The sequence below is a fragment of the Xyrauchen texanus genome, chromosome 15 (genome assembly GCF_025860055.1).
Source record: "Xyrauchen texanus isolate HMW12.3.18 chromosome 15, RBS_HiC_50CHRs, whole genome shotgun sequence".
NCBI lineage: Eukaryota > Metazoa > Chordata > Actinopteri > Cypriniformes > Catostomidae > Xyrauchen > Xyrauchen texanus.
Genome location: NC_068290.1, coordinates 28,389,849 through 28,416,809, shown reverse-complemented (window position 1 = coordinate 28,416,809; position 26,961 = coordinate 28,389,849). Strand labels below are relative to the sequence as shown.

Sequence of the window (26,961 nt, the reverse complement as noted above, 5' to 3'; positions counted from 1 at the left end):
ACATTATTGTACTGTTATGTCATTATTGCTATAATTAGAAAATATTGGTACTATATGAAATTTATTATAGCAACTGTGTCATGGACATATGTTGAATTTATAGTACTGTGCAAAATTATGGTAAATTTACAGATGTACTGTATTTTTTTCTTCTTCTTTGCTGAATTATAAATTTTAAGGGAAATTCTATCAATTTTTGGGTATAATTCCAAATAGTATTTGTTATGAAATATTTGCTGTTTAATTTTTATCTTTGGGGGGAAAAAGTTTTAAAAGTTTTCAACTTTGAACAGCTATGGAAGGCCAGGATGAACACTAGAGCAGATTTTGAACGTTTTTTTTTTTTACATAACTTCCTCTCCAAATTTCTTCAAATATAATACAAATTTTGTTTGGATGTATCTGTGATTAGGTCTTAAATAAGGCTGCTTTTTACTGAAAATTGGGCCTGACAGTTTTCAGTTTCCCTAAGAAAAGATTATGTAAGAGTTGAGTCAAAGACATCCAGTCCCTCTGAGAAGAGGACAGTGCTGCTCTGTTGCTGTGGTACAGTCCCTCTGCTGATAGGGTTTTGGGAGCTATGTTTTTGCCAAGTATGCATTATTGAGTATTCAGTCTAGCTGACTTTAGCATGACATACATTTCTTTTATATTTACACAAATTTGAGTCTGTTTTTATCTTTTCTCCACAAAGGTTTTAAGGTCCCAAATTGCTTTCATTAATTGCATTGCAATAAAAGTGTGTACATTATATAAGTAATGCAATTGCATGCAAAGGTGATAAAGAAGCACAGTCACAGTTATAGTTTAGCAATCTTGTCCTTATTAATGAAAATTCTTGAAAAATCAACACCAGTTCCACTGATAAAAAAGAAACAAACTAACTTAGCTTTTCCTATTTCACAGGGACCACATTCATTTTATCACAAATATCTGCACGAGAGATAAGGAGAAAAATAACAAACATTAAAACTCATATCATTGGTCCAAACCATTCCTTTTTCATCAGAGACTTGGCAGCTCAGTCCAGTACAAAATGCTGATCTCAGTGGTCTTTCTCCTCATCCTTATCCCTGCACCTTCTCTACAAGACACAAATAGTGAGAAGAAAAAGTCTACAACCAATACTACTGATCCTATTGTTCCAAAGTCAGTAACTACATTATTAAACATCAAAATGAAAAACCAAACTCATCCTATTTCTACAAAAACTAATAGTGTCAATCAGGCAAAGCTCACTGAGGTTGGTGTCCAGAAACCTGTTGTTTCTCTAAAAGGTGCACTTCGAGACAAGAAAAACTCTACTATCAAGTCAACAACCCACACCGGCAGTCTTAAGCCAGTAACTATGTCATTAAACACAAAAATGAAAAAACAAACTCATATTTCTTCCCCAAAAACTACAATTGTCAACGAGACTCTCCCATCCACGACAAAGCCTGCTGTGGATGGTGTCCAGAAACATGTACCTAGTCGTCAAGATACAATAAGCAAGAAGAAAAATTCTACAACCAAGTCAGCAGTCAACATGATTAATCTTGATTCTTCAAAGCAAGTAACTACGTCATTACCCAACAAAAAAACAAAACAAACTCAAACTGCTTTCTCAAAAACTAGCAGCGTCAATCATACTCTCTCATCCTCTACAAAGCCTGCTGTGGATGATGTCCAGAAACCTGTGACTTCTCTTCAAGACACACTTAGCAAGAAGAAAAATATTACTTCCAAGTCAACAGCCAGCACTATTAATCTTGATGTTTCAAAGCCAGTAACTACATTATTAAACACCCAAATGAAAAACCAAACTCAATCTTTTTCCTCAAAAACTAATAGCGTCAATCAGACTCTCCCATCCTCTAAAAAGATTATTCAAGATAATGTCCTGAAACCTGTGACTTCTCTTCAGCCCACACTTAGCAAGAAGAAAACTACTACAAAGTCAACAGCCAGCACTACTATTATTGATGGTTCAAAGCCAGTAACTACATTATTAAACACTATCATGAAAAACCAAACTCATCCTACTTCCTCCAAAATGAGTGGTGTCGATCAGACTCTTCCATCATCTACAAAGCCTGCTGTTGATGATGTCCTGAAACCGGTGCCTTCTCTTCAACCCACACTTAAGAAGAAAAATACTACTACTAAGTCAACAGCCAGCACTATTAATCATGATATTTCAAAGCCAGTAACTACATTATTAAACACCAACATGAAAAACCAAACAAAATCCTTTTCTTCGAAAACGAGCAACGTCAATCATACTCTCCCATCCTCTACAAAGCCTGCTGTAGATGATGTCCAGAAACCTGTGCCTTCTCTTCAACCCATACTTAGCAAGAACAACACTACTACTGAGTCAACAGCCAGCACTATTAATCATGATGTTTCAAAGCCAGTAACTACATTATTAAACACCCAAATAAAAAAACAAATTAAACCTTCTTCCTCGAAAACGAGCAGTGTCAATCAGACTCTCTCATCCTCTACAAAGTTTGCTGTGGATGAGGTTCAGAATCCTGTGACTTCTCTCCAACCCACACTTAGCAGGAAGAACAACACTGCTACTAAGTCACCAGCCAGAACTCCTAATCATGATGTTTCAAAGATAGTAACTACCATCTTAAACACCCAAATGAAAAACCAAACGAAATCTTCTTCCTCAAAAACGAGCAGTGTCAATCAGACTCTTCCATCCTCTACAAAGCCTGCTGTGGATGATGTCCAGAAACCTGTGACTTCTCTTCAAGACACACTTAGCAAGAAGAAAAATATTACTTCCAAGTCAACAGCCAGCACAATTAATCTTGATGTTTCAAAGCCAGTAACTTCCTTATTAAACACTGACATGAAAAACCAAACTAAATCTTCTTCCTCAAAAACAACCAACGTCAATCAAGCTCTTCCATCCTCTACAAAGCCTGCTGTGGATAATGTCCAGAAAACTATGCCTTCACTTCAACCCACCCTTATCAAGAAGAAAAATACTACAACTAAGTCAACAGCCAGCACTATTATTCTTGATGTTGCAAAGCTATTAACTACATTATTAAACACAGACATGAACAACCAAACTCATCCTACTTCCTCCAAAATTAGCGACATCAATCCATCTCTCCCCACCGTAAAGCCTGCTGTGGATGTTGTCCAGAAACCTCTGAAAGACAAAACTGCAGCAATTTCACCTATTAAAGTAGTCATCACTGAGGGTTGCGTTCAAAAGAAGCATCAGACAGATGCTGTTAATGAAACCAAAGCACAAGAAACCAAGTTAAATTTGAAGCCTGGATTTCCTCTGGTTGTGACCCATAATATAAACCTGGAGCCAGGAGCCTGCACAGAAGGTTGTGAAACAGAGATGGCTGCTCTGAGGGATAGGGTTGAGCTCCTTGAGAAGGAGATGTCAACTCTTAAGAAGATGTGTAAGTATAAAGTCCTCTATGCCTCCTAAAAGCGGATTATAAAGTGCTTAAATTGTAACTATTATTATTCTACTTTATCAGTATAGATATAATGATTAACATCCATGAATATGCATGGTAAAAGAAGTATTACCAATCAAAAAATTACTTTAGATTTGTAATAACTGGTTATGAATCTTAATTTGACACTACATGGATAGACTAATAGATAAACTGGTTACATATAGTACAATCTATTTATAGGTATTCAGTGCTCAGAAGAGCAGTGCCCTAAAAACTGTAGTGGCCATGGCAAGTGTGAAGACGGAAAGTGTTTTTGTCTCCAAGGCTTCAGTGGCCCAGACTGCAGTGGCACAACATGTCCATCTAACTGCAACAAAAAAGGAAAGTGTGTGAAGGGCAAATGTGTGTGTCAGACTGGTTATACAGGCATAGACTGCAGTAACGTTAAGTAGGGCATATGATGGCCGATATATCGGTTTTACCGTTTAAACTGTGCCGATAGTTGCTTTCTGGAACTATCGGTTATCTGCAAAAAATCTGTACCGATAGCTGCCGAAAGTGTTTTTTTATTTTTATTCCTTGTTTATAAACCTAATATTGTGAAATATATATATACATACAGTTCATACATGTACTGTAAACTGGTTAATATATAGGCTATAAATATCTTCATTGGGTAATTCCTAACATACAGAGCAATTTAACAGAGCCAAGTCCCCTGTGTATTTCGGGCTTGTTTATAGTTAAAACCTAGCGTTATACCCCAAACCTTAATTTTTCTGATTATTTTTGGGACTTTGGATGCAGACTAAACTGCTTTTGTGATTTTATTAATGTTAGACTCTTGTGGCCTCAGTGTCTGTGCCATCATTGTACTAAGACTAAGTCTATGAAATGTTTCATCATTCTATAAATCGATTTATAAAAAACTATTGGTCAATTAATCAGTTATCAGCCTTTTCCACCACCTTGGTCATCGTATTGGTCGACCTCTAATTCTGTCATCATTTAGTCACCTTCAGCTCATTCCAAACCCATATCACTTTCTTTATTATGAGTACACAAAGGAGATGTTTTAATGATTAGCTCGGTCTATCTTTTCAACACAAAGGCAGTGGATATTGCTTCTCTTTAAAGCTTAAAAAGTACTCAAAGTATCATAAAAGAAGTACATTCAGCCCATGCGTCATATTCTAAGTATTCTGAAGGCATAAAACAGGTTTTGGTGAAAAACTGTAACAAAAGGCTTTCAGGAAAATTGGAGAGGAACCAAGTGCAGCTTAAGACTAATGGTGGATAAAAAATATCTAAGAAGTAAAGCAAAACACAACAGCCGATTTTCCACTGTCAGGCCAGTTGAGGGGCCAATGTCAAAGGTGGAGTTTAGCTGAGTCAGGTCAGAGGGTGAGCACCAAGATAATAATTTCCCAGTTTTTCATATCTAGCTACCATCTTACATCAGCAGATCAATGGAGTATGGAGAATACTGGTCATTAGACAAAATCAGAACTCTTTTGAATATTTGGGCTGATGAAAATGTGCAACGTCAGATCGATGGCATCTGCCAAAATGAAGACATGATTAAGTATATTGTCACCGAACTTGCCAAGTTGTGTATCCAGCGCATAACGGGGAAAAAATTAAACAATTGCTGGCACAGTACAAATCCATGTTCATTTCAAGGCCTAGCTAGTCTCCAGAGTCTGACTCCTAAGCTTGAGTTTCCCTCTTGCTTTTGAAATGGGTGGGGTGTGTGGCATTGGCACCAGGGCAGCGTAACCAGTGCAGCATAGTTTTAGGGCAACTATGTGGGGCTATAGGCCCGATGGTGGGAATGCAGATTGATTTTGATCTCTCGGCTTGAGGTCCGAGGCTATTGGCCCCACCTGACCAGTTGCTAGCCCCAGCTCACACTGGCCCGATAGTGGAAAAGCAACTAATGACAAGGTGCCAGGGTAACAACAAAACCAAAAAGAAGATAAGGTCTATACTGTATATACATAAACAGTAGCTAACTAGATAACAAGATAATTAATAATAATCAATGAAACAACAAAGCTAATAAACCAAATATCAATCAAAATAACAAAGTGTAAAGAATTGTAAATGGAAAGGAGGAGGCAAGAACCAGCTTTTCAATATAAATAATATTTTAATAATAAACTTAAACAGAAGACACAAACACACACATGACGGACATGTCTGTAAACTATCTCTCTGTCCCGCACAATCCTCTGCAGTCGGCCTTTATCCTTCTTGGAGGCTTGATTAGCCTGAAGTGTGTAGCCTGGGTTAGCCTGGGTGTGTAGAATCTTGACCTGGCCCCGCCCTCCGCCCTGCCACATTCCTCCCTCATTCTCTCAGGCAGGGGAGCCCCCAGCATGACGTACAACCCCCCTCCCCGTCTGCCGGCCGGTCATCCCCGTCCACCTGGATGAGGTAGGGGACAAGGGGAGGGAAACAGAAATAATAAAAATGGGGGGGTACTTCCTGTAACAGTGTAGTACCCCCAAAAAACACTGTAAAATGTAAACGAGAGGGAAAAGGCCAATGCGCTCCGTGTTTTTTGGCAGTGAGAGAGAGAGAGGAGAGAGAGATGAAAAAAAAACTCTTACTCGCCAGTTCTCCGATACGCCGTAGCTTGTTCCTCGGCCACTCCTCCACCCTCTAACGGACGGCAGCCGCGCCTCTCCGGGCAGATCGGAGGCAGTCCTCCAGCCCCTGGCAGACAAAACACCCCGTCGCTTTCTTGGGGAACAGAAGGGATCTCTGGGATGTGGTCTCAGAAGTGGAGGCAACTGAAACTTGTCCTCTGCCACCCGGATTGAGGTGAATTACCACGCCACCACGAGGACCTAATAAGTGGTGGGAATTGGGCATTCCAAATTGGGAGAAAAGGGGATTTATTAATAATAATAAAAAAATAAAAATATTATTTTCAGACATTTTCAAAAAAGCATAAAAACAGACAATACATAGCTGACTGACATGATCAATACATAATTTAAGTCACCAGGACATGAAAATTCTAACATCCTGTGTGCGTTCATGATCACTATGAGTGAAGCATAAACAATACATTTCAGGTTGTTTCTCACCAAACCTGCTGTATGCCTTTAGAAGACTTGTAATATGACTTTTGGGTCCTTTTTAAGCTTTAAGTAAGGCATCCAATTGCAGCATTGTATTGAAAAGACAAACGAAGATATTCATTAAAACATCTCCTATTGTGTTCTGCATAATTAAGAAAGTCATACAGGTTTTAAACGACGTAAGGGTGAGTAAATTAATACAGAATTATCTATTTTGGTTGAAAAATTCCTTTAAAAGTGGCCCTATTAATCTTACCCCAAATTAACATTGCCTTCCCTAGCTGCTGACAAGAAAGTCCAAGTAAGTGTTGAAACTGTGACTATGAAGATATCCTATAAGAACAACACTGCTCAGCCAGAACAATCTGTGAAGACAAAGCCAGACAAGACCATATTTGGGAAAAATACAGATTCAAAGGAACAAAAGAAAGACAAACCATCAGTGACAATTGGGCAAGCTCTGCTAAAGCACAAAGGTGAAAAGCTGCAAAAACTAACAGCAAATGGCAAAACAACAGTGGTAAAACTGAGTTTAGACAAACAATCAGGAGTTGATCTCAAGTTGAAAACCAACAAAAATAAAGAGTCCACTGACAAGTCCAGTTCAAAGAAACATAATAGTAAAGATCAGTCTGTCTATCAGAATGTGACTAAAAAAATTGAGAAGACGGTTAGTGGAACTTCCAAAGTTCTACTGAGCTTGGGCACCAAAGGTACCTCGAATGTGACATCATCCAGGAGAAAAAGCCTTGTGAAAACAGCAGGTGATCAAGGGAAAGTAAGCAAGACTGATGTTGGATCTACTGAAAAAGAAAAGAAGCTAAATGTCAATGTAACAACAACTCTCAAAGTTGAGAAGAGGTCTGATAAGCATGTAAATGAGACAAGTATTGAATCCAAAGCTCCCACAAAGCATTTCAACACAACTAGAAGCAGATTAGTTATTGGATCAGTTGATGTTCATAATATCACATCTACTGGGTTCATTATGTCTTGGGAAGCACCTCTAGACAATTTCAAGAACTTCACTGTAACAAGAAGGGAAATCTGGGCAGGAAATGATGTACAAGAACATTCCAATAAAAATCGGGATGGTGCAGTGAAAGTGGGAGACAAAGGCCCAGCGGCTGGAAATGTGACAGAGGACCAAAGGCCTGGTCCAAATAGAACTTTTAATTCAGTCCACAGTAGTAAGCTTGATGGGAGGTCTGTGAAAAAGTTCTTGCAGGTTCTCGCTGGTACAGTGCGCTCCTATCATTTTAAAGGCCTACAGCCTCAAACACGGTACTCAGTTTCCCTGTATGGCTCTGGTTTTGGAACACGCTCCAAAATTCACCACCTTACAATATCCACAGGTAGGTTTCTTATAATGTACTCTGTATGTAAGAGTTTGGCTGTGTGTTGGCAGCACTGAATAATACTTAAATATTAAATTAATGCATGAAATACCTTATTGTGCATCCTAAATATTGACATTGGCGTGCATCACTTACTTTATTTTAGTCATAAATATTAAGCACTGGTTAAGAGCACAAAACAGCCTTTGATTTTCTTTGGCTGTCACCATAACTTTGGAATTTAAGGGCTAAAGTTAATGTTGTATTGGTAAATGGTGAGACTCATTAACATTTACACATGAAAGTGAAGAGATAAATCATTTTAAGATTAAATGCACTGATTGATTACTTTGGTAATATGTAATATTTTTTAGAACATAAATGTCCAAGCACTCTAAAAATATACATTTGGGCTGAGATTTTAAATTGTATTTTATCTCCAGTTTGAATTGTACAATCTATTTTGACATTTACTACCTATTTTCTAAAACACTAGAATGACTGTGCTATACAACTAATCATAGATATAAAAAAAAAAAATCTTCTTTTTTTTTCCTCAGGCCCTGAGCCACCCACTGACCTGATGTTCAGCAATATAACAGAAACCACTCTCTCCGTTTCCTGGACAAAACCTAAAAGCATTTTCACAAAATTTAAAGTCACATACACCAACACTGAAAATGGTACCAAAAATGCTTAGAGATGTGCTACTTTCCTGCCTTGACCATTAAGTGTTAATGTGTTTAAATATGAAGTGCACATTTGCTAATGTGCCATATTCAGTGTTACATTGAGAAATTATTTTACAATACTTTTACCTTCTATGCTGTAGGTGAGAGTGGCTCTATGTTTGTTGACTCCCAGCTGTCCCATGTTCTCCTGTCTAAACTCTCTGCTGGTTCCACTTATGACATCACTGTGATCTCAGTCATTGAGTCAGTAGAGAGTGACCCAATCACGGCTTCTGTCACTACAGGTATGCACAATGATTGATTTCTGTTTATTTTTACTTGATCTTGCAGTCATTGTTGACTCATATCTACATCTTAGTGCCTGATTCACCAACTGAACTGAAGGCGTTGATCATAACGGACACTAAAGCTCTGCTGGTATGGAAGCCGTCTCGAGCTAAAGTGGACAGCTACATCCTTAGTTATGGAACTACAAAATGTAAGTGCAAATATGAGTTTGGTGCATTAAAGGTATATTTCAATCAAAAAATCATTATGTACTCAATCTCATATGACTTTCTTTCTTTCGAAAAGAGATGTTAGCCAAAATGTCTTAGTCCCCATTCACTTTCATTGAATGGAAAACATTATGCAATGAAAGTTAATGGTGACTGACACTGTCAGGCCCTTAAATTGTACCTTTTGTGGTTCACAGTAGTAAGAAGGTTTTCATTTATTTTAGTCATTTTTATTTGGATGAACTATCCTTTTAAACTGGCTGGATCTCTGCTAAACCATCATGACTTTTTCAATATGTTTTTTGTATTTGTTTTTGCTATATAGCTCCTAATGTGACTGTCACAGTGACATTATCTGGCAGTACTGTGGAGCATCACCTCAGAGGCCTGCAACGATCTTCTCTTTACATTGTGAAAATCACAAGTCAAGTCAACCGGCTCCAGAGTAGTGCAGTCTCCACAACCTTCACAACAGGAAGTGGTGCGTTAGCTGACACTACAAATGATGTCCAGGAGAATAGTTCACACCCAAAAAAATGATATTTTGTTATCATGTTATCAATCACTTATGTTGTTAAAAACTTGCATGACTTTTTCTGTAGAACACAAAAGGAGAAATATTGCAGAATGTCCATTGTGGGTTTTTTCTTTTTCATAATTGGGCTGTCGAGTTTTAGAAAAAGAACCATAAAGGTTGTAAAGTCACAGTTACTGTTGTAACCTCCGTTCATTGAGGGAGGGAATGAGACATTGTGTCAAATTAAGTGACATAAGGGGTCTTCCTTGAGAGCCTTGCGTACCTCTGAACTTGAGAAAAGGCCAATGAGAAACTGGCAGACACAATTTGCATGTCCCGCCCCCGGACATACAGGTATAAAGGGAAGCGGGAGTGCATCTGTCAGTCAGGTTTTTGCACTGAGGAGCCGAGAATAACATATGGCCATTTACAGTGTTAGGTCTAGTGTCGTGGCAGAAGGGACACAACGTCTCGTTCCCTCCCTCAGGGAACGGAGGTTACAACAGTAACCGTGACGTTTCCCTTCTGTCATTCACTCGACGTTGTGTCGAATGAAGTAAAACAAGGGGTCCCATTCAAAAGTGCCATGCACTAGGCCGTGTTACGTGAACTGCTGACACAGGTGCAAGCAGGCTGCTGCGTGCTAGAAGCAACTGTATCAGCTGCACGTAACCCTCCCAAACGCCCCAGAAAAAGGTGTCATATACAGACCTTAGGTTCCCAGTACCCCTGAGGGGGGAGCAGGTGCTACATGACTAACATGAGGGCAAGCCCGGCAGATGTGGTCTTTTCTCTCTCTATGTCTCTCTATGTCTCTCTCTATGTCTCTCTGACAAAACATGGGACGAGACCGACTCAACCCTTAGATTGTAAAATCTCACAAAGTTATTGGGTGTTGCCCAGACCACTGCTCTGCAGATATCTGCTAAGGAGGTGGCGTTGGCCAGTGCCCACAAGGATGCCACACTTCTCGTAGAGTGTGCTCGAACCCACAAGCGGGCAGGCACGGCCTGGGTCTGGTAAGCCAGAGAGATGGCATCTACGACCCAGTGAGCTAACCTCTGTTTGGAGACGGCATTCCCTTTACGCCATCCACCAAAGCAGACAAAGAGCTGCTCAGAACATCTAAAGCCAAATAGATATGCAAAGCACGTACCGGACACAGCAACGAAAGGGCTGGGTCTGCCTCCTCCCAGGGCAGCGCTCCAGGCAGGTGTCACTGACAGAGAAAGGAATAGGCAAGGAATACAGACAGCAACTCTAGGCAGTTGATGTGTCAATGCAGCTGGGGCCCTGTCCAGGAGCCAGTGGCAGCGTGCCCATTGCACATGGCGCCCCGACCCTGTTGAGAGGCAACTGTGGTGACCACGACACGGCTGGACACCTGCTGTAGGGGGACTCCGGTCCACAGAAAACAGAGGTCTGTCCAAGGGTTGAAAGTCTGATGGCAGGAGGGGGTGATTATCACACGGTATGTGCCATCTCGGGACTCGAGTCTGAAGCCAGTGCTGAAGCGGTCTTATATGCATCAACCCGAGCGGCATGACCGCGGCCAAGGATGCCATATGCCCCAGGAGCCTCTGGAATTGTTTTAGAGGAAACGCTGCGGCGGGCTCGAAGAGCGCGAGGTGTGATGTCATTGAGACTGAGTCTAACTCCATGCAGAGAAAAGAGATGCTCTGAACTGGGGCGAGCTTGCTCTTTTCCCAGTTGACCTGAAGCCCTAGACGGCTGAGGTGCCTGAGCACCTGGTCCCTGTGAGCTCATAGTAACTCTCGAGAGTGAGCCAGAATGAGCCAGTCATCGAGGTAATTGAGTATGCGGATGCCCACTTCCCTTAGTGGGGCAAGGGCTGCCTCTGCGACCTTGGTGAGGACGCGAGGGGACAGGGACAGGCCGAAGGGGAGGACCTTGTACTGATATGCCCGGCCGTCAAACACAAACCGTAGAAAGGGTCGGTGTCGAGGCAAGATGGAGACGTGGAAGTACGTGTCCTTCAGGTCTACCGCCGCAAACCAATCTAGCTGATGAATGCAGGTTAGAATCCGTCTCTGCGTGAGTATTTTGAATGGGAGTTTGTGTATGGCACGGTTGAGAACTCGCAAGTCCAAGATTGGTCGCAAACCACCGCCTTTCTTGGGTACAATTAAATAAGGCTGCAGAAACCCTTCTTCATCTCGGCTGGAGGGACTGTCTCTATCGAATCCTTGAGAAGCAGTGTCGTGATCTCTGCCCATAAAGCGCTGTCTTTTTCGCCACGTACGGAGGTCGAGCGAATACCACTGAAACGAGGTGGGAGCCGGGCGAATTGAATCACGTAGACGAGTCGGATGGGTCTGGCCAATCACTTTTGACGTACCGGGTGGGGCTTCACGGGGGGTTGGGGGGGTTTAGGTAATAGCGCTTTGGGAGGCAGAAGAGCGTCCCAAGGCTTGGGTGCTGAGAAAAGACTCAAAGCACTTACCTTGCTCCACGCACCTGGCAGGGGGTGGGTTAGAGACTGAGGAAGAGGTCCTGGAAAGGCGTCTTCAGAAATCATCAGTGCTGGCCTGCTTGGGCTGAGCAGTCACGTGTCTGGAGGCGAGGTGACTGCTTCTGGGGAGCCGGGACTGTAGGATTTTGGAGCCAGGGCACTGTAAGAATGGCACGTACAGGCTACATTATCCAGGGAGTGAGGAAATCATTCTTTTTACATTATTTTTATTGAGAATGTAGGTACCGCAGCCGTTTACAGAGTAAACTACTCTTCAAGCAATTTGGGGTCCAGCATCTGTCATATCTTGTTTTAATTTGATACTATTTTTTAATACCCTTTTTTTCCAGGAGTGAAGCTTCAGGTAGTGACTCCAAATGAGTTGACCTTCCACTCAGCTGTGATTTCATGGAAGGCTACCCGCGTGCCTTTTAAAAGTTATAGACTCACATACCAACTGAGAGATGTAGTCAAGGTGAAAATATCAACAAACTCCATAGTGGCAAATTAAGCCACCTTTCCACAATTTTCCACTGCTAGACATCTGAACCAGGTGAACTCTGCTTTGTATTAACAGGAGGTGATTTTAAATCCATATGTGACCCAGTTTGAGTTGACTGGACTGGCAGCTTTCTCAAACTACACTGTGAATATAGATGGAGAAAGGGATGGACAGTACATCAGTTTTGTCTCTGCTGAGTTTACCACTGGTATGCTCTGTTCTGTTTCATAACTCCATCATGTTCACCACTGGTGAGGTCACTTTTCTTATATGGTCCTCAAAATGTGATTTTTATTTCTTCTCGTCCTGCAGCCCCACTCCCATACCAATACCCTACAGACTGCTCAGAGGTGCAGATGAATGGAATGAAGGACTCGGGAAAGGCAGAGATCTACCCTGAAGGGAAGGATGGAGAGCCAGTGTGGGTCTACTGTGACATGGAGACAGATGGAGGAGGCTGGACAGTAAGAAAAAAAAGCGTGGACTCCCAACTTTAATACATTCATGATGCTTTAATCCAAGATTACTTATAGTGCATTTGAGGAATACATTTTTTTAGATTGTGTGTTCCCTCAGAATCTAACCCATGACCTTGGTGTTGCTAGCAAGTCAAGTCATTTTTATTTGTTAAGTGCTTTTCACAACACACATCGTTTCAAACCCGCTATATGGAATAGCTATGTTATAGCTATTTGTTATGCTATAACAAAAATGTAAGCTGTAATGTTTGAAATTTCTTAGAGTCATCATTGTTTGAGCACCAGTTCAGCGACAGGAAATCTCATACAGTTCATTTGTCTGTAACCACATGCATGGATATAATAAAAATATGATGCTTGGAAAGCCGTTTTAAAAATTGTCAGCATTCTGAGTACGTTTGATTCGTAAATTGGCCTGTGCTGCTAACCAATAATGTTAGAGCGACAGCATGAGGAATTCCCATTAGCGACATAGACTACATTGCCTTGCGACATCCAGCAAGAAAGCCTCTGACAGTGTGAACAGGCTGAAGTAAGCCATTTGTAGGCTGATTCACTCTAAAGTGTAAACACTGTAGCTCTGACACTATAAAAACCTTGTTTGTTTGAGCATTTCAACCAGCTCAACACAGAACCATTGGCTCAACCAATGGCTCGAGTGTGGTGCGGGACTATCCGTTTGTCCGACTAATGGAATGTTCACAAAACAAGTTTGAAAACATCATTATTTTTTCCATTTGGCAATGCTAGTGGCAGAGCCATTATACACTTCACCTTTAAAAATTAAAGACTATGGTTTAAAGATTTGAGTAAGACTTTGTTGTTTGAAAAATGCAGGTATTCCAGAGGAGAATGGATGGATCTACTGATTTCTTCAGGAGCTGGAGAGACTATAGTAAAGGCTTTGGTCTGCTGAGTGGGGAATTCTGGCTGGGTGAGATTTTCCATACTGAAAATGAATAATGGTTGCTTATAATATTTTTTATTAGAAACAAGGAAACAAGAAGCAAAGAAAAGACTGAAGGTTCCCTGTTAAAGAATATAAGTGTAACTACTGTGCTTAATATGTTTGACTGATATTTTTGCCCCCTCGTGTAACCGAAAACTCTCTTCGTAGGAAATGACATCCTTCACTCTCTAACCAGCCTTGCACCAATGAGCCTACGTATTGACCTGAGTTCAGGAAATGACACAGCCTATGCATATTATGCCAACTTCAACATCAGCTCTGAGGCTAATCACTATTCACTAGAGCTGTCTGAATACTCTGGCACTGCTGGTAAGAGAGAACACAGAAAACGTGTGTAAACTGATGTAAAAAAGATCAAGCTTTGTCAAGTCTTGGATCAATCGAAACAGTATGATACAAGCAAGATTGAACAGTTTTTAAGTCGATTGTGGCTTATTGTATTGTATGGCCAACATTGACATGCTCTGTCATACTGTCTTTTTGCAGGTGATTCCATGAGATATCACAACGGTCGACCATTCTCCACAAAAGACAAAGACCCAAACACTCTTAGCATCCACTGTGCCAAGGCCTACTTTGGAGGATGGTGGTATAAAAATTGCTACAAGGCAAATCTCAACGGCCTCTATGCTGCCTTCTCAAACAACAAGGTACAGCCAGAGAAACGTGTTTAACCTTGTCAACAAAGTTTTGAACTGCAAGGACTGATTTCTGAGACTATTCCTCTTGTTTTTCAGGGTGTGGTGTGGATAGACTGGAAGGGCAAAGACGCATCTATCCCATTCACTGAGATGAAGCTTCGTCCCTCCTACTTGAGTCAATTGGCCCCGACAACCCCAACAACCCAAGGTTAATTCTACAATGAATAGTAGACACTCCTAACAAATACACTGTACAACTCTCTTACACAATGCTACTTCATTATTGTATATAGGTCAACAACATCCACATCAACTCTCTCTAGGACAATATATATCATTGTGTTTTTATTCATTATATCATGCTTGTTACAAGCTTTAAATAACTGTATTCCTCCATAATATGTTATTGTGGTTAAACAAAAATTGTGAACAAATTGAATAGAAAGTGAATGTCACAAATTCCAGCCAATCAAAACTTTTTTAAATGAGTATCTTTTTTTTTATTTGTGTGTGTTTTTTAAATGTAGTGCTAAGAAATGTGTATCAATGCATGTGTCTATGTCAAGTAAAGCGTTAACATTATGAAGGTTGATATTCCTCAACATTGCCGCTACTGGAATGACTGCACTGTTTTGCTCTATTGGTTTGAAATGTTAAAGACAAAAGAGTCTATGCATGTCCTGTTCATATGACTGGTTTAGAGTTCCTCTCGGTGTTGGGTTCATGTCGGGTTTACTTTTGATGTCTCAAGATTTGAATACAAAATCAATAAAACAAAGTACGTACTAATCCTTTGTTTTTTGTATTTATTTATTTTTTTGAAGCAGTATTAAAGCTAAAAAGCTTTATGACAGTGTTTGGACATTTCAGAAGTAAGTTTATTTCTGTGTAATAACTCCATGCACCAATGAACACGAACCAATCAGAGAATTATTGTAGACAGGGCTGTATTGGTAATCTGGCATACTGGGCATTTTTCCGGCACTTTGGGGCCGAGCAGGGGCGGACTGGCCATTGGGAGAACCGGGCCTTCCATGAAACGGGCTGAATGGGCTGCGATAAGCTGAAATGAGCTGCCGCAATATGCCGAAGTGTGCAGCGATATACAGAAAAGGACAGCAACAACGACCCCCCCCCAACCCCCTCTCTCTCAACAACCTTTGGGCCAGTTTCTATGTAAAATCCCAGGCTGATTTCTATTCCCAGTCCACCCCTGATTGTAGAGTAACTTTGTGCTTTACAAGCAAATTCTTTACCATATGTCAATGTTTTGCTTAAATGCCACTTGAGTCATACTGGTTTAACAGTAATTCTATTCCTGTCCTGGAGTGAAGGCTTAGGTTGTGGTTTGGCCACAGACTAGATTCTGAGGTAGACCTAACAGTATACCTCTTTGATTAGTTTTTCATGGTGGTGACTGTATTTCACTATATTCCTGAACTTACGCTGAATCACTGCTTTATTTGCAATGAATAGGGCCTTTCCATTCCACACCTAGTGGCAGTATATCAGCATGGAGCTGGCAGTAAAGGTTATACAATCAAATGCACAGAATTAGAGTTTAGTGTTTATATGTTCTTCCTTTGTTGGCTAAATAGACACTTTGTTGAGTGTAGATCCAATGGCCACTTCACTAGTCTTATTTATCAAATTATAACATTCTTCATCCTGAGTGTAGCATTGAGATAAAGGTCAAAATAATATTTGTCTATCCTTGATGACAGGATAAATTGAGAAACAACACTCAATGATGGATTGGGGCAGGGTTGTAAGAGAAAAATAATAAAAAGGGGGGAGAGTAAAAGAAAATCTTTCAGATACGACAAAGAATTAACAGCATGTGGTTATCAGTAGTGAGTGTGGTGCTATTCCTGTTCATTTTATGGATGCTTGCAGTCAAACTCTATGGACAGACAAACAGAGGAAGAAATGGAGATGCCAAAACAACCAACAGAACTGAAGGTAAGAGGTAGAATTCCATTTATATGAGAGCTGTTGAGTTTTCCATTAATGAGCTGACTGACGTGAAGACATGATGAGATTTTAAAAATTCTTACATTTTAATGGCTCTTAAAGCGTATAAGGCCAATACTTAAATTATCTATTTTTACTTTATTTAACTCTTAATAATTACTTTCATTAGTGTAACTTAATTTGATTCACATAACAACAGTCTTTTCTGCAGAAATGTCAGCTAAACATCTGTTTCATTCCATTGATCTAGGCACTGTGCCCAAACTCCTGCATTTCCTATCTCAGCGCTTCCTTAGTCCTCTTTCTCCATCTCTTCCTGGACCTCCCTCTCTCCCTTGTCTGGGCAACATGCTGGATCTCGCCCGAGATCATCTGCCAATTCACCTAACTTCACTGGCACATCGCTATGGAAAAATCTATAGGCTTAACTGTGGTAGCACAAGTAATTTGTTCTTTTTTCTTCAATTTTTTCATGCTATCAGAGCCCATTGCGACTGTTGATATTAATGGGTAAGTTCACTTAAAAATGAAAATTCTCTTATGATTTACTCATCCTCATGCCATCTAAGATGTGTATGACTTTCTTTCTTCTGATGAACACAAACAAAGATTTTTAGAAGAAAATATCAGCTCCGTAGGTCCATATAATGTAAGTGAATGATGGCCAGTACTCCAAAAAAGGGGATAAAGTTAGCGTAAAACATAATACATCAGTCCCAACTGGTTATATATATATATATATATATATATATATATATATATATATATATATATATATATATGTCTTTTGAAGCGATCCAGTTGGTTTTGGGTGAGAACAGATCAAAATGAAACATATTTTTCACTGTCCGTCTTGACAGCAGTCTCCTTGGCGATCCTGATTTCAATCTCGATTACACTTCCTATAGCTCCATCTAGTGCTCTGTACATGTGTCAAGCAATAGGAAATGTAATCAAACTTGAAATCATGTTCTTGCCTAGAGACTGCAATGGCAAGGTGCACAGTAAAAAAGGAGTTATATTTTGGTCTGTTCTCACCCAAAACCAACTGGATCGCTTCAGAAAACATTGATTACACAACTGGAGTCTGATGGATTACTTTTATGCTGACTTAATCTCCTTTTTGGAGTTTGAAAGGCCTGATCAACATTCACTTGCATTGTATGGACCTACAGAGCTGAGATATTCTTCTAAAAATCATTTTTTGTGTTCAGCAGAAAAAAGTCATACACACCTAAGTAATTAAATAATGAGAAAATTGTCATTTTTGGTTGAACTATCCCTTTATGCACAGTTCATGTGTTATTGATTTATATACAAAATGACAGAAATGTCATCTTATTTCAAAAGAGAAAAAAATCTCTTTTGCTGCTGGTTTTACTTGTCTTAGCTAGTTTAAGTTGATCTGACTGGTTTCCCAGTCTGGCCAAACTGGTGCTCAACTGGTTTCCCAGCCTCATACATGCCTAAAACCATTCTGAAACAAGCAAATCAGACAAGCTTGACCCCGTTGGGAGACTAGCTAAGACCAGAAAATCATCTTAGGCTGGTTTAAGCTTTTTTTTAGCAAGCTTGACTTCATGTTTTGTTTGTCTGTTTTATTGCTGTTCTTGATGCTTGCAGCCATGGTGATATTAAATGATAGTGAGGTTATCCGCGAAGCTCTGTTGAAAAAATGGTCTGACTTTGCTGGGAGGCCTCAATCATATACCGGTAAGTTTGCTTAATCAACTAGCCCACCAGCGGCACATATATCTTTTCAAAAAGTCTGTCTATATACATCACCCTCTTATCTGTTTCTTCTTGTGCCTCACTGATAGGTGATATAGTGTCAGGTGGAGGGCGTTTGATTTCATTAGGTGATTACAGTGAGGAATGGAAGGCTCACAGGCGTGTGATCCACAGTGCTCTACAACACTGCACAACAGAATATCTGCACTCTGTCATAGAAAAACAAGCACATCATCTTTGCCAGGTATAGAGCAGGGACATAAAGGTGCACACACATGTCTGTCATGGTGGGGACTTTCCATTGTCTTAATATTGTTTTAAAACTGTACTGAGATAATTATATTTTCTATCCCCTACTCATACCCTTACCCCTAAACCTAACAATCACAGGAACTTTTTGCTATTTAGATTTTAATTAAATTATGTTTTAGTATGCTTATGAAGCCATTTTCCTTGTTGGGACATTTGGTCAAACCTGACCACAAAGACATATTTATCTTTTTATAAATTTGTTTTTCTTTTAATTTATAGATCCAAACACTAAACTTTTAGCATTTTTAGAATTTGACTAAACGTAATTTATTTATATTTTCCAAATCAAGTCATCCCATTCATCACTTTGGTCTTTTAACAGGTGTTGCAGGACTACAGTGGAAGGGCTGTGGATCTATCTGAAGATTTTACTGTGGCTGCCAGTAATGTCATCACAACATTAACCTTTGGCAAATCTGTTAGTGACGTCTCTGTTTATGTCATTTTCCTCAATATACTGTCTAATGCGTTCCAAACCAAGAACAGAAAGAAACTAAACAGGTGACAGGATCCCGCCACAATGTAAATAAAAACAAGACATAAGTGTCGGGATCCTGACACAAATACTCTGTCTCAACTGCCTCAAAGACTGAACCCATTCTCTTTTTCTTTGTGATAGTATGATAAGAGTTCAGAAGATCTGCAAAAGCTGCAGAACTGTCTAAATGAGATTGTGTCTCTGTGGGGGTCACCCTGGATCTCAGCGCTGGACTCTTTCCCTCTGCTTAGGGTAACTGATTCTGACCTTCAAGGTGTCAGTTAGATGGGTTTAAGTGGGGTTTTTAACCTGAGATGTATTTTATTTGCACTCTTTTTAGAGGTATTTTTCTCCTCATAGAAATTACCAAACCCCCCTTTCTCACGTCTCATGAAGGAGGTAGCTAGGCGCGATGAGCTCATTGGGAAACACATAGAGGAGTTCAAGGTAAGAATGACAATAATGATAAAAACACAGCTGACTACAATTTTCAAAATCTTTAACTGAATACCTCTTTAATCAAGTGTGTTTGTGCTGTGAGCAGAAAAGTAGGAATGAAGAAGGTGGCATCCTGACTTCCTCACTGCTGCAGTGCCTAGAACCAACACAAGGGGCAGCAAATAGGATGGTGAGGTGCAATGGAAAATGTCAGTTAAACCTGTGGTTTTCCAGCTGCTTTTGTACTAAAGGATCAGCTAACATCATTTTATTTACAAACATCATTCATTGCACACCACAAAACATTTTTCTCAGCTTGATGAGATGTTCACACACTGTGTTTTTTGTGTTTATTTAGAGTCCAACAGAAACCCTAACCCTAAACTTAACCTCACCACTAAATCTAACCCTAACAGCGGAAGAGACTCTCAGGAGACTTAGTCTGCCTGGGTGTTACCTTCTAGACACAGACATTTTTTTATGGATACATGGCATTCAAGTAGAGCTCCTGTCTACCTAATGGGGAAAGACATAAATGGTTGGTCAAGATTATGATTACATAACATATTTCAAATCAGCAATAAATTCTGGCAACAATGGTATAAATTGTGCCTCTTAAACTACATTAAAATGTGTGATAAATGACTTTATGACTAGAATTCACATGAGGTCAGTAAAAGTTGTTCTAACCACTCAATGATGATTTAAAGTAATATATACTCAGTAGAAATTTTTTCATTTGTCTTGTTTACATTTTGAATTCATGAGGCTGATGCGTTAACACACTATACATGGCCATAATATGCGTCGGTTACACTCTGCTATTGTAATTTATAATGACACCAATGCAATTGCAAAGATGAGTGTATTAAAGTGTTAATGTGCAGAATAATTACAATATCTTAATTTGGGGAGATGTGTGAATGGCTTTCGCTGCAGATGGCACATGATTGATTGGGCACTTGAGAGTATTTTAGTTGATTCCTTTTGTAGACTAATTAACAAAAAAATAATCACATAACATGGTCTTGAAAAATGTCTCAAAGTGAACGGTCGTACAGATGTAAATATATTTGCTCCAGCTCACTAATAACTCTGCACGTGTTGTTTTCATGTATACTGAACTTGACTTATAGGTCACTACAGATGGCGTGGACCAATGGCAGTAAGAATGTGTTAAGCAGCCGGTAAGGCCAGGCGAACTGTTACGAACCACCGAAACAAACACAATTTACATTGCACCCATTCATTCTCGATTTCGCACAGAATTAAGCATATACTGGCTTCCCTCAAAAAGCCAAGTATATGCCCATCCAATTCCAATTTCTTCCATTCATTTTAATTCAAGTGGTCTCAGAAAACGGTCTTTGACTTAATGGAGCTTGGCAAGTACCTCTTTTTTAAATATTCTCAAGTATATGAATTAATAATACTAACAAACTATCAATCAGTGCATTCCATTGCTGTCGCCCATATGTAGACTCTGACAGACACTGATGTGCACATGACCACAGTGGATCTGTTGATTGGAGGAACAGAAACAACAGCTGCCATGCTCAACTGGACTGTAGCCTTCCTTTTACACAGACCTGAGGTATCATAGCATCTAAATATCTTCCATCTTCAAGCCCAGAACAAACACGTTCAGTACATAAAAACTCATATTCCCATTTCTCCCCCTGCAGGTTCAGGATAAAGTGTTTGAGGAGCTGTGTGGTGTGCTGGAGGTGCGGTATCCTCAGTACAGTGACAGACACCGACTGCCGTATCTGTGTGCACTAATCAGTGAGATGTTGAGGCTACGGCCTGTAGCTCCACTCGCCGTGCCTCACAGAGCCATACGAAACAGCAGGTGAGCATCAACACAGGGCTCCCTGAGATTTTCATATTAACTCATTAGTGACCAATGTAAATGATAGGCTTGGGATCGATGCCTTTTTCACACTTTAATAGTCAAAACATTTTCCTGAAAATTATCAATATTTATCTTGATTTTTTTCAGGTATGAATAGAGCTATATGTTGCACAGTTGTCTTTGTGTCTTCAAACATACAGTATTTCTCAGCACAACTTTGGTGTGAGCGGCAGGTTGAATTAAAGTTGGTCGCACACCAGACTCGTCTGGCAGACGACATGGCGTGGCATCTGTCGGCTGCACCCAGATATAGCCCAAAGTATACTTAGTCAGACGTAAATGCTAGGCGTCCACATACAGGACGGGTAACGCAAATTTCGTCATTAGCAGAGTGCTCGAGCACTGAACACGTGCAGCCCGATTTGTCTAACTGCGCATCTCTAAATGCAGTGCATGCACCTAGAATAATTTGCACTACATAGGGGGTCCACAAGGTGGCAACACTCATAGTTGAGCCATGAATGTGCAACAAATATATGTAATCGCCTCTAAACAACAGGAGACAAAGGTTAAACAATGACAAGAGATGTGATAGTCAAGAGCGCATGTGGGGAGGTCAGGAGATAGCTGCATTTGTATAATTCAGGTCTGAAGGAATATAAAGACATCTTTATGGGTCTAAACTCCTGAAGACAAATAGTCTGGTGTCCCATAGCAGCCGTAGTGCATGCGCCAACCACCTATGTATGCACAGTCATACTGTATGGAGTATACATTGAAAGGCTAACGTTCGACTGTTAAAATGTTGTTAAAATCAATCCAAATTATTAGTAAAGGATAAACATTATTTATTCTAGCCATCACATGATGATATATTGTGTATATGTATCTTTTTGTGGTTTGGCAGTAGGTAGAACAAATTTTCACAACTTTTTTTGTTTACCCATTATAATCAATTAACATATATATATATATATATATATATATATATATATATATATATATATATATATATATATACTGCATACATGGAAGTATTCAAAATTCACTTGGTTTTAATGGGTATGATGCTACTGGTGACAAATGTTGGAACAATTGTGCTGCACAAAAATAGTGTTTGAACACTGAAAATAACCTGCAAATCTCTGTTTAGTATTGCAGGGCATTTCATCCCTAAGAATACAATAATCATTCCTAACCTATATGGAGCCCACCACAACCCAGAGGTTTGGGCTGATCCATACAGCTTTAAACCAGGTACTAAACCACACCGATTCTAATAATTCTGTAATTTGCACAGTTAAATACACAATGCTGAGCTCATCAACTGTGACAGTGAAATTGATTTATTGCAGAGCGCTTTTTGGAAGGTGGTGGCGGGTCCACTCGTGCCCTGGTTCCTTTTGGAGGGGGAGCCCGCCTGTGTTTGGGGGAGGCCATTGCCAAAATGGAGCTATTTCTCTTCACGGCTTATCTGCTGCGGGACTTTCAGTTCCTGCCAGCCAACAAAGAGGAGCCTCTGCCTGACCTGCGAGGCGTGGCCAGTGTGGTTCTTAAAGTTAAACCGTACCCAGTTATAGCACACCCAAGGGAACAGTAACTGATAGCAGCAAACATTCTTGCCATGTTGTAATAGACAGTAATGTAATTTAGGCTGTATTTGGGTACATTGGGCAAAATTGTACTGTTAAGGGAAATCTCATAAACTTATGTATCATGTTTTAACTATGCTGTGAATTTACCACTGTGTAAAAATCATGTAAGTTATTCCAATAAAAATGATGTAGCGCTTTGAAAGTGAAGGCTAAATACACATTGTAAATGTAGTTTAAGACATTATAAGTCTACTCTGAGAAAGATGTATAGCTAACAGATTTTAGTTTATAAAGCAGCCTGTTTTGTCTACGTATGTTAGGTCCTGATGCACTGTTTTCTATCATTTTAATTAAAACAAAACGGCAGTGTACATTAAATATATTTGGACTTCGTAGGAGTGGTTTGTAACTAGGTTTTGTTCATCGACTGTAAGTGCTGCACAAAGGTCTGTGAACACTGGTGCGGTTCCTCTCTCATCCGCAGGAGGGCAGCACATCCCCTGAAGCGCAGTCACACACTTCCTCGTCGCTGTGTTGACAAACAAATCACATTTCATTAGTTTTGTTTCAAACGAGGCTTTGTTTGAAATCTTAATTTAGTAGCTTTTCTGTTTTTAATTTACACGATGACAAATGTATGATTCCGCTGGTAAGGTAGGGTGTGATATTCCTGTTCCGCTGCAGTTTAACAGTACTGTATAACACATTTTCCAGACATCAGTAATATAAGTAAGCAGCAGCCATGTATGATGTCTCGGTATGCATGGTGGATTGTTCTCATACTGTGTCTCGTTATATCTGTATTTACCAGCAGGTTTGCGTTTGTTGATTTGACAAATACTGAGTTAACTAGTGTGTTCAATATTTTCACATTAACGTCCTGTTCCACTATCCTTTTTTATCTGTATTTAAACAATGAATCATTTGAACATCATGCAGTCTGATTCCATGCATCTGTGTTTTGTCTGTGTTTTGTCGTAGGGCACTGATGGATTATATAATATGGTTTACCACCACAGTCATCACAAATGTAATTTTGTCTGTCTCAGCCTTGCATGCTGCTCATCAGCTCTTCAAGGTAAACTGTCCTGCATTAAGTGATTATGTACATGTTTGTTGGGGGAGGGGGGTTGGAGACTAAAGTGTAAGGAAAAATATATACAAATTTGTGTGACATATTATAAAACTAAATAATAGAAATGCTAAATCAGAAAGAAAAACGAAGTCATAATACCTTAGAAATCTGCTGTTCTTAACATTATTTATAAGTTTTGTTTGTGTTAACACATTTTGTGTTCCCAGTCAAAAATGGCCAGCCCACTAAGATTGTTTATAAATCTCTCATTCTGCAAATATTATCACAAGATATTGCATTAGATCTTTTTATCAACTTCTTTTTTAGTAATTATTAATTTTGTACTCCTTTTATGAACACATTTAATATATGTGTGTGTGTGTGTGTGTGTGTGTGTGTGTGTGTATGTGTGGCGTGTATTTATCACTTTGTGGGGACCAAATGTCCCCATAAGGATAGTAAAACCCGAAATTTTTGACCTTGTGGGGACATTTTGTCGGTCCCCATGAGGAAAACAGCTTATAAATCATACTAAATTATGTTTTTTGAAAATGTAAAAATGCAGAAAGTTTTCTGTGAGGGTTAGGTTTAGGGGTAGGGTTAGGTTTAGGGGATAGAATATAAAGTTTGTACAGTATAAAAACCATTATGTCTATGGAAAGTCCCCATAAAACATGGAAACACAACATGTGTGTGTGTGTGTGTGTGTGTGTGTGTGTGTGTGTGTGTGTGTGTGTCTGTCTGTCTGTCTGAGGGACCACATATGTGTTCATCTTGGGATGCTCCTGAACACATATTTTTGTATTTTGTAGTCTAATCCATTAATTTCCAATGGCCGGTCATTTTTGACCGGGAGCAAATGTAGAAAATTTAAATAATAAGAAAAATGGTCCTCATTTTTTTGTGTGTGAGTGTTTTCAGATAACATATGTGAACAAAGTCAAGGAATTGTATTCTAATTGAATTAAGTAAAAAAAAAAATGTGTTTAAGACAAACAAAAGTCGACAGGTCAAAATTACCAGAACACAACATAAGGGTTAAGAGATTGTAAAGAACGAGAAACTTCAACTAATAATGTCTTGGAAATGTATAGTGACATTTTATTTTGCTTTTGAGCAAATTAGGGCACAAATAATGGTCCCCCATTCACTGCTATAAAATAAGTTTTTCCTGCTGTAGTTTACTACCACATTCCAAACTTGGAAATGTGAAAAGGTTCATTAGATGCACTGTAATGGTCTTCCTCTGTTTCTAGGACCACAGAGCTTCCGCACTGGGCTTTCTCTTGATCGGCTGCTCCTCTCTAATTTCAGTCTTTTCTCCCAGTAACCAATCAGTCATATCACTCCTGAAGGATCTAGAATGGGCAGGTGAAACACTTGGACCAGCACTCTCTACCTTTGAATTCTTGTGGCTTAGTGAGGACCACTTCACTGCCCATGTCCTCCTGATTGGCTCCTCCTCTCTCCTAATACTCTCTGATTGGCTATCACAAGATGGGTTGATGATCATGTCATGCTGCCTGGCCTTTTCCTCCCTTTCCTGTTCACTGACAGTGTGTGCATTTGCTGAAAATGCAGTAGGGGCAGTAGGAAGTGTCGCACTCAGTCTCCCTTTATTAGTGTCCCCAAGGAGCAGATCTAAATCCCCTGAGGTTACAAAAGGACTTCTCAGCTGGATCCTTAAAATCATCATGGCATTAGGATGCTGGACCACTAGGAAGGCCCTTAATAAATACCTGCTTGATTTAAAAGGTTGGGACTGAACCATGTCATCTTTCATAGTGGGATTTAACATACTTGAAAACAATGTGTTTCTGAAGACAACGGAGAACCACAAAGTGCTACTTCTTTACTCTCAGGTGTTTAGCAGTATAGATTATGCACTATGTGTACTTCTGTAGTTAAATGCCTGCTATTTGCTCTTTAGAGCTAATATCATGGTAAACTTACATTATGGTTTATAATATGCCTACTCAAACCTGAGGTTGTTAGCATCTGTAATAATATGATTATAGAGTTTTGTTATGACATATTAAATCCAGTGCAGTTAACTTGAGGCCTTGTAAAATGCCTGTGCATTGAATAATTGTTTTAGCATCACTAAAAATGTCATCCTTTGTAAAGAGAGAATGGGACTCTGTCTAAACAGACAAAGTATTCTCAGTTCTGCAGGGCACCATTCAGCTGTGAAAACAATGAAGCACATTGAAAGGACTCATCAATGATCAGTACACTGTAACAATTTATTTGTGTCCATTATTTGAGTTTTTATCTAAACTAGCAGGTTTAATGAATATACAAACTACCATTGGCTTTAGACTCGCAGTCCCCTGGACTGTTTGAAAACATGTCAAATAACTACTTAATTCTTCTTAAAATGTTTTGGGGACTGTAGCTAATGCCTAATGTGTCCTTAGACATTTCTTTTAACAACATCAAGATGTAAGGTATAAATTCATGTGAATGTATAAGGGAAAGTGTTTATCTTAGGTCCTGTGACCATTTATTTTGTTTTTCATAAATTTTTATTGGTCTTTTGGCTTTACTACTTTATTTTAAATGTTCCTGCAGTGTGATAGATTATTTTTTACAATTAAAATGTTTTATGCAGTCTCTCAATTAATATGATGACATAAAAGCTCAATGCATAATAATTATTACAAATTTGCTAAATGCTCATTTCAAATGTTTTAGATGGAGCATAGCATGTCACACTGGAGGACATGCCAACTTCCTAAAAGTATTTCATATCAACTACCCTTTTACAAACCATGAAATATATATATACAGTATGTATATATATATATATATATATATATATATATATATATATATATTTTTAAACAAACACTGAGAAGAACACGAGCAAGCTCAT

The 26,961-nt window shown here is 39.4% G+C and overlaps 3 protein-coding genes across 3 annotated transcripts; all 3 read left to right on the top strand.

Annotated features, from left to right (window-relative positions):
* Positions 1-1,036: 1,036 nt before the first annotated feature.
* Positions 1,037-15,404, top strand: tnxba (tenascin XBa). The gene is made up of 13 exons (XM_052143483.1): positions 1,037-3,422; positions 6,799-7,872; positions 8,415-8,537; positions 8,687-8,830; positions 8,905-9,024; positions 9,369-9,524; positions 12,384-12,508; positions 12,611-12,743; positions 12,848-12,999; positions 13,852-13,948; positions 14,132-14,293; positions 14,471-14,634; positions 14,722-15,404. The coding sequence occupies exons 1-13, from the start codon at positions 1,037-1,039 to the stop codon at positions 14,836-14,838; spliced, it is 4,953 nt and encodes a 1,650-aa protein (XP_051999443.1). The 3' UTR covers positions 14,839-15,404.
* A 1,059-nt stretch (positions 15,405-16,463) lies between these two features.
* LOC127656424 (steroid 21-hydroxylase) lies at positions 16,464-23,013 on the top strand. The gene is made up of 12 exons (XM_052144749.1): positions 16,464-16,587; positions 16,850-17,041; positions 18,223-18,312; positions 18,420-18,574; positions 18,965-19,060; positions 19,262-19,372; positions 19,481-19,567; positions 19,665-19,748; positions 21,039-21,152; positions 21,244-21,410; positions 22,567-22,670; positions 22,769-23,013. The coding sequence occupies exons 1-12, from the start codon at positions 16,464-16,466 to the stop codon at positions 23,011-23,013; spliced, it is 1,569 nt and encodes a 522-aa protein (XP_052000709.1).
* Positions 23,014-23,506: 493 nt separating this feature from the next.
* Positions 23,507-26,903, top strand: LOC127656299 (uncharacterized). Its single transcript, XM_052144554.1, has 3 exons — positions 23,507-23,662; positions 23,990-24,086; positions 25,340-26,903. Exons 1-3 carry the CDS (start codon positions 23,646-23,648, stop codon positions 25,847-25,849), a joined length of 624 nt encoding a protein of 207 aa, XP_052000514.1. The 5' UTR covers positions 23,507-23,645; the 3' UTR covers positions 25,850-26,903.
* Positions 26,904-26,961: the final 58 nt, after the last annotated feature.

Coding starts and splice junctions, on each gene's coding strand:
- tnxba (XM_052143483.1), top strand. CDS start 1,037: ATGCTGATCTCAGTGGTCTTTCTCCTCATCCTTATCCCTGCACCTTCT. Junction 7,873..8,414: donor CCACCTTACAATATCCACAG/GTAGGTTTCTTA, acceptor TTTTTTCCTCAG/GCCCTGAGCCACCCACTGAC. Junction 9,525..12,383: donor AACCTTCACAACAGGAAGTG/GTGCGTTAGCTG, acceptor CTTTTTTTCCAG/GAGTGAAGCTTCAGGTAGTG.
- LOC127656424 (XM_052144749.1), top strand. CDS start 16,464: ATGTGGTTATCAGTAGTGAGTGTGGTGCTATTCCTGTTCATTTTATGG. Junction 18,575..18,964: donor AAGCACATCATCTTTGCCAG/GTATAGAGCAGG, acceptor GTCTTTTAACAG/GTGTTGCAGGACTACAGTGG. Junction 19,568..19,664: donor AACACATAGAGGAGTTCAAG/GTAAGAATGACA, acceptor TGCTGTGAGCAG/AAAAGTAGGAATGAAGAAGG.
- LOC127656299 (XM_052144554.1), top strand. Junction 24,087..25,339: donor CTGCTCATCAGCTCTTCAAG/GTAAACTGTCCT, acceptor CTCTGTTTCTAG/GACCACAGAGCTTCCGCACT.